Source organism: Bufo gargarizans, chromosome 3, assembly GCF_014858855.1.
Source record: "Bufo gargarizans isolate SCDJY-AF-19 chromosome 3, ASM1485885v1, whole genome shotgun sequence".
NCBI lineage: Eukaryota > Metazoa > Chordata > Amphibia > Anura > Bufonidae > Bufo > Bufo gargarizans.
In genome coordinates, this window is record NC_058082.1 from 204,383,707 (window position 1) to 204,401,823 (window position 18,117).

Genomic DNA, 18,117 nt, shown 5'->3' on the forward strand with positions numbered 1-18,117 from the left:
TGTGTTTTGGAAAAAGTGCCTTATTTATTCAAATTACAACTCAAAGTTGTATGTTTTTCTCACATGATTTTACAAGGAGCATGTAAAATTACCTTTTTTTATATATTTTTATTTTAAAAAAATGCATGATAAAGAACAAAGTACAGGGAAAGCGCAGAGCGGCCCAAAATGAGCATTCACAGTGCTCTTGGCTGTATTTAGCTTTTGTTCATGAGTTAATACAAAAACAGTTTGCATTTAAAATGGCCATTCCACCGACAGCATGGACTGCTATGTCTGCTTATACCTCTACGTTTCATTAGAAACATAATACTTGGGGGGGAAAAAAACGATTAAAATCTCTCAGTCATCGCATTTCAGGGCAGGGATATGTTTGAACCAATGGCGGTTTTGTGGCACATGTGCAAAATAAATAAATGATAAAGTGGTGGCAATTGGTACCCGCTCTATTCCCCAATGTACAATTTTCCTGACATTCTTTATATACAGCATATGTCTGTCCAATTGTATGTTCTTCTATTAGAAGAATATGAAGAACATAATAAATGCTTTGGGATTGAGTTGGAAAGTACAGCATTTTAATCTGGGGTTTAAAAAATAAATAAAAAGCTAAGACAACTGATAGAAAATGGGGGAGCCCATCTTCAAAAAAAATTGGCAGATTTTGAAGTAGTAACACTCCTAATATCAGGGTTTCATTTCAAGTTGGTGATTAGTTCTCAGTTGGGTAGTGGGAGTTGGACCAAGGATCTGAACTTCTTCTTCCTATTGTTGGGCTCCATATTTTCCATGGATCATATGTCTGTCCAGGCAAATTTTCAGAGCTATGGGATGCGGATGTAGAGCTGGATGTGGGACATGTGTTTTCGCCTACGATTAAATCAATTCCAGGTAATGGGTTTGATGGAGTGGTATAAGGAAGGGTGGTGCTCGGATTACTGGACCAAATGGAACTGCTGAATGGGATTGTTGTAGACCACAGGCTACTAGAGTTCCCAAGGATAGACTGCAAAGAGACAATGAAGAAAAAGCACAAGTCAGAAAGTATGCTTTAGACATCAGCACTCTATATAGTCAGTCAATAAAATAATTTCTTGTAACAGAGTAAAAAGTGGATTGTAGTGACCAATTGTGATCACAGATTTAGAAATAAACACTTAACAAAATCTAGTAGAATGTATCAACTATTTTAAACTTATTTGTATGCAGAGATTGGTCCTGTAGGTTTAGGTGGACATAAGTGTGAGACTGCAATACTGTGAGACTCTGTCCTGAACTGTTATCACGGAGATCTTGCTTTGTTGCACCAAATTAACATCTACAATCTTTTTAGTCTTGGCCCGTATAAAAGGGGCTGCCAGTCACCTGATGAAAGAGCACACATGTAAACTGCGATCTGCTGCCCAGAAACAATGAATCTGTATGGGGACAAGTGAATCCCCATTAGGGGCAGGTGATTGCTGCATGTATATGCAGCTCTCACCACCTCTGATGAGTAGGCAATCATTGGGAAGGAACGGTTCCTTCATGATCACTACCTGCTTAGTCAGCATGTGTAAATGCACCATTCGTTATGTGGGTATTTGGGTAGATCAATGTGTTTAGGGACTTGAATTAATATAAAAAGTCTTTATAACAACACAACGGCTGAATATATTTCCGGTTTATTAGTATTGTGGACCCTGGGTTAAGGACTTCAAGCTATATTACACTCAATGAAAAAAAAACAAAAAAAACCCCACTGCAATCTGGTGGAGACATTCCTGGAAATCCCTTGCTGTGTACGGGTGGGCATTAGCCTGCTGAAAAATGCCACTTGGAAGATACAGAAACAATCGCTTAACCTGCATTCAATTCTTAGGAAGCTGCTCACTGGACAGTGCTTAAGATTGCCGGTGTCCAAGATAGTGGAATACAAAGAGATAGGTAGTGGTCTCACAGACTTCTTTCTTGGAGCTTAATTCTGTTACATGCATATAACGCCATACCTTCTAGCCCAGTGGTCCCTCCTAAAAGATCTCCATTGTGCAGTACACAAGGACAGTGACCACAGCTCTTAGAAATGCAGCGTAGTACCACTTACCTGTCTTGGTAACTGGAAAACAATATGGTTCTGTGTCTACTCAGTACACCAACAACGTCATAATTAAAGGGAAAGAACATCTAAAATGAAACCTTACAACACAAGAGGCAACACATCTGGCCACAGGTTGTCTTGCATATATCACTGAACTGTTAGGGTCCCTCTTATCAGCATTAGGGGTGACCGAATGTCATATGTCACTGATCATCACACAAGCAGTTGGGGCAGTATGCAGCTCCACAGCAAAGGCAATGGTGAAGTGCTCACCATAAGGCCACTGTCAGATGGGAAACATAACCTGGATTTGTCACTAAAGATGATATCATTTCAGTCCGTAGCAGTCCAGGTTTTTCAATCATAACATCACTGCAAACAAAGGCAATGATGGCCAGTTGTCAATGGTAGGACATGTAATGGGTGCTGTGACACCAAATTTCCTTCTGCTAAGTGGACGGAAATGGTACGGGTAAAGATTGGAGTGTAAAATGAAGGTGTCATCTTTGTCTGGATGGTGGACAACAAAACTGGTGGAGCTCCTCAAGCTCATAGCCAGATCAAACAAGACTCTCTTCTGATAGTCTGTTTAGGACATCTGGAGCCTGTCTGCAGTAAGTGCTCTCATGTAACCACTGCAAACAAAAGCTTCTAACAACTAGAGCAGGACAGCCTAGATGGTGGGCAATTCATCGAAACGACCTGCTTCTCTCAGTCCAGTGACGTTCTCCTACTCAAAGTCTGTCAACTGGGCAAAATTGTCGTAGAGGTATGCCCCACAGGCAACGATCTCTCACCAAGAGGTACACTGCCCAAAAGTAGCCTCTAAGAATCTTTTTAAAGGGCAGCGGAGGAAGCGCTTTTACACTCTTATGCCAAGACCCAGTATCTAATCAGACCACACCTGTAATCATTTACATCTCTGCATGCTGAATTTTACAGCAATCTGACATATCTGGATGTGTTTAGTTTTTTATCAGCGAGCATCTCAGAGTGTATATTATGTGTACTGGCACAGAAATCTCTAAATCTCTTACCACAGCACTTCAGTTCAAGTCACCAAACTGCCCATGTATATGGTGTGAAAACAATGGACAGAAGAAGTCACCATGTCCTTACCACTCAAGATGTGGCGATCGCGTGATTTACCCAAGTTACCACATCCCCCACTGCATCCTCTTCTACATGTGTTAGTTCACACTTCAGTTATTTTAACAGTTATTTCCATCAGTTATTGTGAGCCAAAACTAGGAGTGAGTCAAAACACAGAACAGGAGCACATCTTTCCATGATCGGTGTAGGCTTTGCAACTGGTTTTGGCTCACAATAACTGATCAATTAACTGACCAAATAACTGAAGTGTGAACTCAGCCTTAAAAGGGAACCTGTCACTGGGATTTTGTGTATAGAGCTGAGGACATGGGTTGCTAGATGGCCACTAGCACATCCGCAATATCCAGTCCCCATAGCTGTATGTGCTTTTATTGTGTAGAAAAAAAAAAGGTTTGATACATATGTAAATTAACCTGAGATGTGTCCTGTACGTGAGATGAGTCAGCACACAGAGCTATGGGGACTAGGTATTGCGGATGTGCTAGCGGCCATCTAGCAACCCATGTCCTCAGCTCTATACACAAAATACCGGTGACAGGTTCCCTTTAAGAGCATGATGAGGAATTCGGCTGAATGTTTTTAGCATCTACTCAGAAAAAGACCCAGCTAAGGGTGTAGCTATATTGGCAAATGAGGTCTTTGCATACTATATCCATAGGCAGCTGCAGGCCATAAACTGTGTATTGCATTTTAGAAATTTTAAGAGAAAGTAGGAAACTCCTTTAAAGAACAATGATTAATAATCCTAATTTCTTCTGCTTGGTCTCCTTTAACAGAAATGTGCTAAATGTCAGTAGTGTGATGCAACAATAAATAAATAAAATAAATGGTTATTAGACTTCAAGTTCAAATAGCAAAAAAAGCTAAATTAATTAAAAAAAAATACACCCCATGTCTCAGCCTATGGTTATGTGCACCCCAGATGGGTACCCCATGGGTACAGTGTCCGCATATAGGGCTTCTAATATGCAGAAAAGTGTAAGGTCATTATGTTGGGGATACTCTGATGTACAGTAAATTCTTGAATTAGTAACACTGAGATCTCATAGTACCAAAGACGGGCAGGAGTCAAATATCAAATATTTCATAGAGTAGTTACTATGCTCTTATACGCAGGGAATAGAAGATGGCTGCTGGCTGTACGCAGGATTTATAAAGTGTACATAAGCTACCATCTGTGGAATGACGGCTACCTTGTGACTGAAACTGAAGTAGTGTGGCAGCATTAGAGCAGTACACAGCATGGCAGGAGGCTGGCAGGACAAGAGTAATGTGAGCTCTAGTGAAGCGCTACATATCTAAAGAAAACTTCCCTCATGTAATTACACAATTTGTCATTTTTTGTCCTATTTCTTTCATAAACTACATGGAGAAAATGGTTACTCTGCTTTATTTGGATACTGTTAGGATTTTGTGTGTTGTTCTCACAACTTTCTGAATATATAATTTTACATTTGGAAATGGAGTTAATGTAGAAATAGCAGCGCCCAATGCCAACAAGTAGACTGTGTACATTCAATCGTCATACCTGGAGGAGAAGAGACCGCAGTACACAAGTGCTGATTCTGGCGCTGCTATCACCATTGAGAGACTACCAAAGCCCTGAAGAGAAGTTAGAAGAATGCTATACTTACAGAAGTGACATGAGTTGGAGATCCAGTGCTGGGAGGCCATGTAGGTACCGTAGAGTCTGGAGCAGGAGCATCCCAGATTGAGGACGTGGATTCAAAATCTGTCCATTTCTTTTGGGAATCTTGGGCATATGTGTTTCGGGGAAAAGAAAGCTTGCTAAAAACTTCTGTAACAAGGAGAGAATAAAGACAAGTAGTAGAGACAATCATAAAGTAGTAACCACAAAAGTTGTATAATGTTACAAAGCATCTGTATGACTAGGCTGCAACACGACATCTATCTATGTAAATGGCACACTGTGCCAATATCACAATCATACCTGCAATATTACTATTGGTTTTTCATTACGCATTTTACGTGAAATTAAAGCCATACAAGCAATAGTTTTATATCAAACTACAAGAAGGCATTACAGGTGAAACTCGAAAGATTAGAATATTGTGCAAAGTTCATTTATTTCAGTAATGCAACTTAAAAGGTGAAACTAACATATGAGATAGACGCATTACATGCAAAGCGAGATATTTCAAGCCTTTATTTGGTATAATTTGGATGATTATGGCTTACAACTTATGAAACCCCAAAGTCACAATCTCAGGTACCCTTTGCTCAGAGGATATGGACTAATTAGCTGACTAGAGTGTGACACTTTGAGCCTAGAATATTGAACCTTTTCACAATATTCTAATTTTAAGCTGCATTAATGCAATTCCGTTTAATTTGCAGTACTGAAATAAATGGACTTTTGCCCGATATTCAAATTTTTTCGAGTTTCACCTGTACATAACTGACAACCTTGCCTACAGGCTATAGAAGCAAGTCTACTTATGCACTCACTCATTCTTCATCAGGGTTAGTTCACGTCTGGGTTGCAGGGTCCACAAGGGACTTTAGTCACAGATTCTGCCAAAAACCCTATTTTGTCCAGTAAAATGCTGGACTCCCTAAGGGAAACCTGATGGACCCATTAACAGACAACAAGGGTCTGTCCAGCACTGCTGGTTTCAGTTATGTGCCGGATCTGGTATGTAATTTTGGTTGCTCCGATCCGATAACGAAATCGAACGTTGAAAACACCGCTGCTGGAGTGAACACAGCCTAAGATGGCATAGGACAAGTACTTTTAAAAATGATCTGAATAGGTTAATTTACCATCAAGGTTTTCACTTGCAGAAACTAACATTTAAGCCTCATGGTATTTTTGTATCAGTGTCAGATCTGCATTTTTTGGAGCTTGCACATGAAACTATTCATTTCTATGGGTCCAAAAAGAAAAGAAAAAAAACCACGCACACGGACGTCATCCATGTGTTGTCCACATCTGTATGTCTGTTCCACAAACTATAACATGTCCTATTCTTGTCCATATTGCAGACATGAATAATTTCTGGTAATGGGAGTGAGGAAAATGCAGACTGCACACGGATGGTGTCCATATTTTGGGGATCTGTGGTTTGCAGACCGCAATACAGACACGCTTGGTATGCATGAGGCCTTAAAGAGGAACCCGTCATCAGTCCTGACATGTCTGTTTTAAAAAAACAACTATGTTCCCCATAAAATAACTATTCAGGGGCATCCTTCTTCATCTACCTAGTAATGTATGAAGGAATTGGGTGTTACCATTTCCCTTGTCAAACATGTGCCCCTACACAGTTACAACAATATCATGGGGAATACACTTATTTACTAAAGGAGAAATGTCAGAAATTGTGACAGGTTCTCTTTAACAAAACTTAATCATTTAAAGGAGTTTTCCGAATATCAACATTTATTTAGCCGATAGACGCATGATCACTGAAGGTCTGATCGCTGGGACCCAAAGTGATTATGAGAGTGGTGGTCTCTGATTCCCCTGTGTGAATGGAGGTGTGGTGTGCCAGTGAGACCGCCATACCACTCACTTCTGTGGGACTGCTGGTGATTTTATTGCAACAGGAGGCTCACATTGTGCATTAACTTTCTTTACTACTCCCATTAGCAGCAAGAATAACTATTACAACTAGTGAAAATAATTTTTTCAAGACAGGTATTGGATATGTAAATTAGGTAGTCCAGGTAGCCAATCAGAGACCTCCCTAATGTATATAAGGTGCTGTTGCTGTAGATTCTGCCTCTTTCTTGCTGCTCCCTCAGAGAAAGATATGTATTTTCAATAGTAGCTTATTACGATTATAAGTTATTGTATTTAGAGCAAATTATAAGTCTTTGCATTATTTTACCAGGACTGAGGTCCGGTATTGACACCATTAACAACGGCGCGTGTCCCCCGTTCAGCGGTGCGCATTGTATGCCGCCATTCATTATAATATTAATGAGGTGTTTCTTCTCCCTCCCTCCCATCTTCTATTTCGGCCCATAACACTATTTCCAACCCCCAATACCTCTTAACGTGCCTCCGTCTCGTCCCCGGTCTCTGAACTCCTTCTCCTGCATTCAGCGCCGAAATCCCGTTTATCGCGAGATTTCGAGCGCTCCGGTCTTGTGGCTGTGAGGTGATTGCGCGCGCTTTTCAAATTACCTCAGAGCGGCCAGTCACCTCACTGTACACAGTACATGCCAACAGTTTTCTTCCCAGATTATTAAAACAGATAATACACTTCATAACTAATTGTGAGTATACCCACACATTACACCACATTTACTTCAAAAATTTTACACTTGCATGCACTCAGGTAATTTATACTGGTCTGTATGTATTATACAGATTTAGTGTTTTCCTGAATGCATGCATTAGTGTATATATGACTGTATATATATATATATATATATATATATGAATATACACACTTCTATGTATATATATATATATATATATATATATATATATATATATATATATATATATGTTTATGAATAAAACTCTCATTTAAATCTTTTCCCATTTTTCCCTTTTCTATCCCTTATTTAGCAATATGAACCCCTGTGAGGAGCAACCTAACCCCCAACCCACTCAACCAATACCCATTGATTATGAACTACTAATTTCAGATTCCATTCAACAAATGGTTGATCAATCCGTTTCTAAATCGGTATCAGTGGCAATGCAATCAGCCATGGTATCTATTCAAGATTCCATCTCCAAATCTCTCTCCTTGGTAGTAAACCAAAGACCGCAAAATTATCCCTCTACTCCAACTGACAATTTCCTCTCAGCGGAAGACTCAGTTACGGAACTTGCCAAAGGTTTTAAAAAAATCAGGCAAAGCAACCAAAAAGAGGAGATTTACAGATGACCCTAAACCCCATACCATGGGAAAGGGTCACAATCTCCAAGAATGTCCGCATAAATCTTGCGGTAACGATAACAGTGGCGAAAATCCCCACAAAGGACCCTCCACCCGGGAGGAGATTACCAATAGCCGGGTTATGACAGCCAGTAAGAGGGCTAAGTTTATCTCTTACAAAGAAATATCTTCCTCATCACATTCAGATGATTCTGATTCAGTGTTGAGAGATGAATTACCTTTTTTCTATGACGATGATTATACCGAGGATCCTGAAGAATCCTCTTCAAATAATCAAATCTCAGAATCCTTGATCCTAGATAGTCAGGGTATCCCCTTTTTCAACCCCGATCAAATAAAACACCCCAGGTCGGGCGAATGGGTTCCCCAACCTCAAATTTCCAAATTTTTGGCACAATGGGTCAATAAATCCCTGGATAGATCCTCCAGAAACAAACTAAAAGCCGAATGTCCCAGGCCTACTTTACCAAAGAAAAAATCCTTAACTCCAGAGTTAGACCCCATAATTTTTAAATATTTAAACAAAACGGGAAAAAATCCCAAAAGAGGTCTGGACAGATCTTTTAAACTATGCCAGGATAAACTTTTAGATTTATTAGGACCCCTCACAAAAATTTTAGACCTGTCAGAACAGGCCGTTATTACAGGCGAGCCAGTAGACACATCAGTTCTACGTGGTTGGGCCCAAAGGGCCATCTGTTTTTTCGGAAACATCAACTCCGCCTTGAGTGCGGAAAGAAAAAGAAATATTCTGATGAAATTAGACCCTCAGCTCACCCATTTGGCCAATTCTGACCCCGATGAGTCTGCCGACGGTCTTCTTTTTGGGGATTCCCTCATTACAGAAATAGGAAAATTCGTGGGAGTATTCTCCTCCCTAGATAAAGCCAAAACCTCCTTGAAAAAAGTAGGTCAACCCAAAATTTTTGGCAGGGCTGGGAAAGGCAGGGGCCGCTTTCCCAGCCGAACTTCACAGTTCAGACAGACCCAGCAGGCTCCCTTCCAATCAGACAGAACTACCACCTTCACACCGCACACCACACCTTTTTTCCCTACCAGAGGACGCCCATGGAGAACCCGAGGCCAACGAGGTTTCCCTAGATCCAGACCCTCATCAGGTAAGCTTTTCTATCCCAAACTATCCCCACTTCCCTCTAGGGGGAAGACTGAAACATTTTTTCCAAATATGGTCTTCTCTGACCTCAGACTTATGGATCCTGAACACTATCTCAGGATACCTGATAGATTTCCAATCTCTCCCCTCACAGAACCACATCCCTCAACCAATACATTTCTCGAATTTAGACCAAGACCTCATAGAGTCAGAGATACGAGATTTGCTCCACAAGGAAGCTATCATTCAAGTACCACACTTATCCCCAGGTTTCATCAGCAACATCTTTCTAGTAAAAAAGAAAGACGGCGGTCACAGACCAGTCATAAACTTGAAAACTCTAAACAATTTCGTGACTTACCATCATTTCAAAATGGAGGGAATTCCACCTTCTCAGGGATCTCCTACTTCCCCAAGATTGGCTAATAAAAATAGACCTAAAAGACGCTTATCTCACTGTACCCATTCACCATTCACATCAACCTTTCCTACAATTCTATTGGAACAATCAGAAATGGCAATTCACTTGTCTCCCGTTTGGCCTTTCATCAGCCCCATGGTGCTTCACCAAATTAATGAAACCAGTGATATCTTCACTAAGATCCCGGGGTGTACGTCTAATCATATACCTAGACGACATCCTAATTATGGCACAAACACTCTCATTAATACTCACACATACTCAATGGACCATTTCTCTTCTAACCAATCTTGGTTTTCTAATCAACCACAAAAAATCTATCCTATCCCCTTCCAAAGAAATAGAGTTTTTGGGCTTCAACATCAATACACATTCGGCTCTGTTGAGTCTTCCTACAAAGAAGCTGACATTGATTCGAAGAGAAATCCGTTCAGTACTAAACAAACAAATAGTATCACTAAGAACCATTGCACGGATTGTAGGCCTCTTGTCGGCCTCCATACAAGCAATATTCCCCGCCCCATTACACTACAGAGCCCTTCAACGTTTAAAAACGCAACATTTACGAGAGGGATTACAATATTCAAGCAAAGTCCCATTATCCCCGGAAGCCAAAGAACTACTTCTCTGGTGGCTTCAACATATTCAGATCTGGAATGGGAAAATGATATTCAACTCCCTACCAGATCTGATATTGGAATCAGACGCCAGCCTTTCGGGATGGGGCGCTCGCTGTGGCCCTTACTCCACAGGAGGAAAATGGTCAGACTCGGAATCTCAACTACACATCAATTGTCTGGAACTACTGGCGGCCTTTTTCGCCATGAAAAGTTTCGCAAAAGACAAATCACACTGCTGCATCCTCCTACGTATGGACAATATTGCAGCAGTTCAATACATCAACCGTTTCGGAGGCACCACCTCCAAGATTCTAACAGACATTGCCAAAGAATTCTGGCACTTCTGTCTAGACAGGGATATCACCTTAAAAGCAGAGTACCTCCCAGGTTTGATGAACTCAGTGGCCGATTGGAATTCCCGATACCTTTCGGATTCCAGCGACTGGCAATTACACCCGCTCATCTTTCAACAGATCAACAAATTATGGGGTCCCTTTCTCATAGATCTTTTTGCATCACGACTGAACACCCAACTCCCCAAATTCTTCAGCTGGCGTCCGGATCCAGAGGCCTTAGCCATAGACGCTCTCCGCCAAATTTGGCCACAGGAACGTCTCTACGCCTTTCCCCCATTTGCACTAATCCCCAGAGTCCTACTGCAGACGATGGCACAGAATTCCACATTAGTGATCATCACCCCATGGTGGCCGTCTCAGACATGGTTCCCCACACTACTCAGTCTGACGATAGACATCCCGAGGATCCTTCCTTCTCCACAAGATCTTCTCCGAGACCCTTCGGGACACCTACACCCCCTAATACTTTCGGAACATCTAACACTAATAGCTTGGCTGATTTCAGGCAACCAACAATCGATCTCGGATTTTCACAATCTACTATCGACATCCTCTCTGATGCATGGGCCCCGGGAACCAAAAAGGCTTATAGATCAGCCTGGAAAATTTGGCTTCATTGGTGCACTCAACGAGACTTGGATCCCATTCGAGCACCTATTACCCACATATTAAATTTCCTTTCGGAAGCTTTCAATATGGGGAAAGCCTATAGGACCATAAACCTTTACCGTTCCGCTATATCATCAGAACATACCCCTATTAACTCCATTCCAATCGGCAAACACCCGATGATTTGTAGGCTCATGAAAGGCATTCGTTTTAGAAATCCCCCAAAACCTAGGTACCATTCCACTTGGGATGTTACTTCCCTTCTAAACCTTTTTTCTAACTGGGAAGACAATGAACACCTTTCACTAAAATTACTCTCTTTTAAAATCACGACCCTCTTATGCCTCATATCCATAAAAAGAGTATCTGATGTTAGAGCCTTAGATATATCTCATAGATCCTTCACCCCTAACGGAGTAACTTTCCAAATAACGAGAAGAACCAAAACCAACCTACACACAGTGTTCTACCCGGCCTTCCCTTCTAACGACAAACTATGCATTGTCCGCTGTTTAAAAACATACGAATCCATGACCCAATCTTTACGCTCTCCTCAATCTTCACAACTTCTTATTTCTTTTCGTAAACCACACCTTCCAGTATCTTCCCCTACACTAGCAAGATGGATTAAACTTACCATGCAAATGGCAGGGATTAATACTACAATATTTGGCCCAAACTCTATCCGAGGGGCGGTTTCTACTAAAGCATTCCAAAAAGGAGCTTCTCTATCTGAGATTTTGAAGGCCGCGGACTGGTCTTCGGAATCCACTTTTAAAACATTTTACTTCAAACCTGACACTCATGTTTCCATGTCTATCATTGAAGGATAGTTATATCGTCTAGCATAAAGTTAGCTTTAAACTTGCACAATGTGAGCCTCCTGTTGCAATAAAATTGGAGATTTTCCTAGCTATTGTAACGGAAAATATGGATTTTATTGAAGACAGGAGGCGAACATTGTCCCACCCTTGTTTAACCCAACCCAAATCATCTTTCAAATATGTTTTTCTGTCTCTATAGCATACTAGGATATCTCCAATCCTCCATTCATCCTACACTGTTCCTGTTACTTCGAATTTCCTTCGTGTGAATCTACTCTTTATTCCTTTATGGTCAAGATCTGTTTAATTTCAAGTTACTTCATCGTGAGTCATCATCAAGAAAGAGGCAGAATCTACAGCAACAGCACCTTATATACATTAGGGAGGTCTCTGATTGGCTACCTGGACTACCTAATTTACATATCCAATACCTGTCTTGAAAAAATTCTTTTCACTAGTTGTAATAGTTATTCTTGCTGCTAATGGGAGTAGTAAAGAAAGTTAATGCACAATGTTCGCCTCCTGTCTTCAATAAAATCCATATTTTCCGTTACAATAGCTAGGAAAATCTCCAATTGCCAAGCACTGTAGCCACTCATTTTTCCCTCTGGTTTTCCTTGCTGTTTGACAGAATATTTCAGTGCTTTTCACTAAAAAAAGCACAACAGAAACTTGATCTGCCACTTATAAGTCAAGGGCATCCATCATGTAAAAGGGAAAGCTCTGACACCAGTGCCCAATGCTTGCTTCTAGTTATTTAAATGTATGTTATATTAAATGGAATCTGTCACATTGAAAATACTGTCCAATCTGCAGGTGACATGTCAGTATAACGTGTATTTTAGTCATTTAAATCTCTGGTCCATTTATGCTTAGGAGTCCAGTGGGTGGTCATATGAGAGGCTGACAGGATTCTGTGGTCGCACATGCTCAGTTTAAATCTTCAACTGCCACCAGCTGTGGCAATTACAGGGAAATAGTTACAGCAGAAAGGTCACGCCCTCAAGAAAGGAAATGCACCCTGAGGAAGGACACATCTCCTGAGCTGCTAGTCTGAAACAGAACAACGAATGGGGAGATCTCTGGATCCATGTGAGGTACAGAGCTGGTTCTAGCTCTGTTAGAGAAAGAGATTGTAGTGTACTATAGGATGTCTGATTTTAATTTTTAAATCAGTTATGGGATAGCCCCTTCAGCACAGATTTATGCGAGCTAATGCCAGCTTCTATTTGCAGCAACTATGACATAATAAAAGTAACAATGTACTCACCTCCTGTTAAATTGAAGGAATTGCTTGGTCCAAAAGCAGAGAATGAATTTAGTGCAACATAATCAGGACTGTTGGGACTGCTGATGGGACTCCATAAGCCAGAACTAAAAGTAATACAAGAGGACAGTGAGCGGCATCACAATATTAAATACTAAAAAGTCACACAATTCCATCCATTACTTTCAATGAGGAGAATCCAATAGGCCACAAACTACATCTACATCTGTTCTTTTAGTAAATACGTTTATTCCCATAAAATAATTGTAAAGCGTCATCCCTCAGAACACTGCATTGTGTAACTCCTCTATCACACGCATGGAATGTATGAAAACCTGTTACCATTCCAGTCAGCAAGGGTGGTTTACGTTTACGTCACCGTCTCACAACAAACAGACCCTGCCCGATGCAGAACAAGGCAAGGGGGAGCACAGGAGCAAGGAAATTGTAAATCAAAAGTTTACCAAACATTGGGAAAAATTCACAATTTTCAAAATTTGCATTTTTCGACTTTTAAAACAGATAGTAAGTCCTCATAAAATAGTTATCAGTCAACATTCCCCATATGTCTGCTTTATGTTGGCATCATTTTGTAAATGTAATATTTTTTTTTTTTTAGGACGTTAGAAGGCTTAGAAGTTTAGAAGTCATTTTTCTAATTTTCAACAAAATTTCCAAAACAATATTTTTAAGCAGCAATTCAGATATACAGTGATTTTGAGGGGGTTACGTAATGGAAACCACCCATAAATGACCCCATTCTAGAAACTACACCCCTCAAATTATTCAAAACTGATGTTACAAACTTTATTAACCCTAGAGGTGTTCCACAGGAATTGAAGGAAAATGGAGGTGACATTTCAGACTTTCACTTTTTTGGTAGTTTTTTTTAGGTTAATCATTTTTTTCTTGCAACACAGCAAGGGTTAACAGCAAAATAAACCTCAATATATATTACTCTGATTGTGCAGTTTACAGAAATACCCCATATGTGGCGGTGAACTGCCCTATGGGCACGTGGCAGTGGTCAGAAGGAAAGGAGCGCCATACGGATTTTGGAGGCAGATATTCTAGAATGTTTTTAAGGCACCATTTTGCATTTTAGGAGATCCTGTGGAGACCTTCAAAAAGTGACCCCATTTTGGAAACTACACTTCCTAAAGAATATATTAAGGGGGGTATTGAGCACTTTTACAGCATTTGGAAACACTTGGCTGTGATAATGAAAAGTTTCATTTCTTCCAAGAAAATGTTGCTTTAGCCGCAACACCCCATATGTGGTGGTAAACTGCTGTGGAGGCACATGCAGGACTCAGAAGGGAAGGAGGGCCATGTGGCTTTTGCAGCGCAGATTTTGATGGATTGGTTTCCGGGTGCCATTGTTTACCATGGACCATAACGCCATTCTATGACGGGAGGCATTCCGTTATTAATTCTGTCATAATAGAAGTCTATGGCCTGCATAACTGATCCGACCCATTTCCGTTATAGAGGAGAGGACTCCCCTGCATAACGGAAACGGGACGGATACGTTTTGCATCCCATAGACTTCTATTATGACGGAATGAATAACGGAATGCCTCTAAAGGCATTCTGTTACGCATTCAGTCATAGAATTGCGTTATGGTCCGTGCTAACGGAATCCATAACGCAATTCTGCTTTTACCACCAAACGAGGCATGAATAAAATGTTGAAATATGAAATTCACTTATCTCTAATCAAGACCCATTTAGATCTTGAAGATCTAGTGGGCCTGATAACTATACAGTGCATTGCAATAGTCATCTATTGCAATGCACTGTATAGTCTGTATTACAGTTACACTAAGGCTGATCAGACCCTCTAGGTCTGATCATCCTTAGGTACATGGCAGCCCAACCACCGGCCCACTGCCATCGCAGAAGCTGCGGCTCGATGGAAGAGAGAGGGAGCTCCCTCCCTCTCAACCACATGGATGCCGCGGGCAGCTACTGACCAAGGCATCTATGGGGTTAAAAGGCCGAGATCGGGGCCAGCACCGATTTCGGCCGTGGCAGCATAGTGTCAGCTGTAAGTTACAGCTGACAGCAGCTGCACCGTTCCTGAGCCGCTGCCACCAATGCCAGCAAAGAGGATCAGGCTTTCGGTGGGGCATCAGTAGGCAATGGGGGAATTATGGGGCCACTAAATTAGTGGGGGCACATTGGATATCTTACCCGATTTCAGGCTGTGATCTCCAGCGTGGAGATCAGTCTGAAACAGTCATTTTAACACTAAAGCACTCCGATTGTTTAGTCTGTAGAGACTATCCAATCAGAGCACTTACCGGGGAAGCAGAGAAGGAACCAGAGTGGTCCCTTGCCGGCGTCTCCGCTCTCCGGGATACTTTATAGCATCACAGCCCTGTTAAGCAGTTTGGACGTTATTGTACATCCAAATGCAGTAAATTACTTGCAATTTGGACGTACAGTTAAGTCCAAATGTGTGAAGGGGTTAAAGAGGATCTGTCACCTCTCCTGACACATCTGTTTTAATAGCTACATGCCTTCACTAAGTAATAACAATTATGGAGTATCTTTTCTTATGACCCTTCTCTTATTCCTGCTAGAAGTTTATAGATAAAAAGGTACAGACAGGTGGGCAGGGGTCCCTGTTACAGTCTGACACTGGCAGCACCGATTGGACAAGGTGTGCAGGGACACACCCCCAACTGGTAATTCCCATCCGTATGTTTATCCATAAACTTCTAGCAAGAACAACAGAAGAATGGCACAAAAGAGTGTTGGAAAAGATAATCTAGAATTGTCATTTCATGTGGAATAGAATTATTTAGTAAATCACATCAGAAGAGGTGACAGCTCCTTCCCTAAAGGCCATGTACAATTTTTTTTTTTTATTGCGTTGTATTAATTTTGAGCTACAAAAATAAATAAATCATTTTTTCAATTGTTCTTTATTAAAAATGTTGAGCCCCTTTCTATGTACAGGGTTTTCTAGTTACAGGGTTTATATTTTTACTGTGTTGTGTCAGGCAGCTTAGCTGACAGCCCCTTATCTCTGACCACCTAAACACTCGTAATAGCTCAATTTTCATCTTACTGATAAGAATGTAGCTTAAATAAGTGTTTATGACCTCTTAGTAATTTAGAGATAGGTTTTATTAGCACAAAGTGAAAGTTAAAGTACAGTACAATACACTATATGGTGTACTGTATTATACAGACATCAGACCCACTGGATCTTCAAGAACCAAGTGGGTCTGGGTAAAAAAAAAAAAAATGTAAAAAAAAGTGAAAAAAGTTCAGATAAACAAAAACATTTATCACTGAATAAAAATAAAAAAAATAAAATACACTACACATATTAGGTATCGCCGCGTCTGTAACGACCTAATCTATAAAACGGTCATGTTACTTTCCCTGCACGGTGAACGCCATAAAAATTTAAAAAAATAAAAACTATGAGGAAATAGAAATTTTGCCCACCTTACTTCCCAAAAAAGGTAACAAGTGATCAAAAAAGTTGCATGTACGCCAAAATAGTACCAATCAAACCGTCATCTCATCCTGCAAAAATCATACCCTACCCAAGATAATCGCCGAAAAACTGAAAAAACTATGGCTCTTAGACTATGGAAACACTAAAACATGATTTTTTTTGTTTCAAAAATGAAATCATTGTGTAAAACTTACATAAATAAAAAGAAAAGTATACATATTAGGTATCTCCGCGTCCGTATCGACCGGCTCTGGGGTGTAGTTTCTTAGATGGGGTCACTTTTATGGAGTTTCTACTCTAGGGGTGCATCAGGGGGGCTTCAAATGGGACATGGTGTCAAAAAAAAACAGTCCAGCAAAATCTGCCTTCCAAAAACCATACGGCGCACCTTTCCCTCTACGCCCTACTGTGTGCCGGTACAGTAGTTTACGGCCACATATGGGGTGTTTCTGCAAACTACAGAATTGTGGCAATAAATATAGCATTTTGTTTGGCTGTTAACCCTTGCTTTGTAACTGGAAAAAAAATATTAAAATGGAAAATCTGCCCAAAAAGTTAAATTTTGAAATTGTATCTCTATTTTCCATTAAATCTTGTGCAACACCTAAAGGGTTAACAAAGTTTGTAAAATCAGTTTTAAATACCTTGAGGGGTGTAGTTTCTTAGATGGGGTCCCTTTCATGGAGTTTCTACTCTAGGGGTGCATCAGGGGGCTTCAAATGGGACATGGTGTCAAAAAAACAGTCCAGCAAAATCTGGCTTCCAAAAACCATACGGCGCACCTTTCACTCTACTCCCCGCTGTGTGGCCGTACAGTAGTTTACAGCCACATATGGGGTGTTTCTGTAAACGGCAGAGTCAGGGCAATAAAGATACAGTCTTGTTTGGCTGTTAAACCTTGCTTTGTTAGTGGAAAAAATGGGTTAAAATGGAAAATTAGGCAAAAACGAGATTTTTGTATAACTTACCAGTAAAATCTCTTTCTCGCTCTTTCCTTGGGGGACACAGAAGACCTTGGGTATAGCTCATCTCCATAGGAGGCGTGACACTAAGTGAGAATTGTTAAGCCCCTCCTCCACAGCTATACCCTCAGCCTGGAGAGAGAGACTGCCAGTTGCGTGTCCAAGTAGTGAGAAAAGGCAAAGTCCAAAAGTGGAACCAACAAGCCAACTACCCAACGGGTAAAACAACTCGGAAACAAAGAATGGGTGGGTGCTGTGTCCCCCAAGGAAAGAGCGAGAAAGAGATTTTACTGGTAAGCTATACAAAAATCTCGTTTTCTCGCCCAATTTCCTTGGGGGACACAGAAGACCTTGGGACGTTCAATAGCAGTCCAAGAGGGGAGGGACCACAGCACC

General features: G+C 40.9%; 1 protein-coding gene across 4 annotated transcripts in view; it reads right to left on the reverse strand.

The window, feature by feature from the left end:
* Window positions 1–18,117, reverse strand: part of TMEM131 (transmembrane protein 131) — a 211,592-nt gene continuing 193,475 nt past the window's right edge. For all 4 annotated transcript variants that reach the window (XM_044288480.1, XM_044288479.1, XM_044288478.1 and 1 more), the window contains 3 exons: window positions 13,285–13,388; window positions 4,825–4,988; window positions 1–1,006 (listed from right to left, as the gene is read on the reverse strand). In XM_044288480.1, coding sequence (XP_044144415.1) covers window positions 713–1,006; window positions 4,825–4,988; window positions 13,285–13,388 — 562 coding nt within the window. In that variant the 3' untranslated portion in view covers window positions 1–712. The remainder of the gene's footprint in view (window positions 1,007–4,824; window positions 4,989–13,284; window positions 13,389–18,117) is intronic.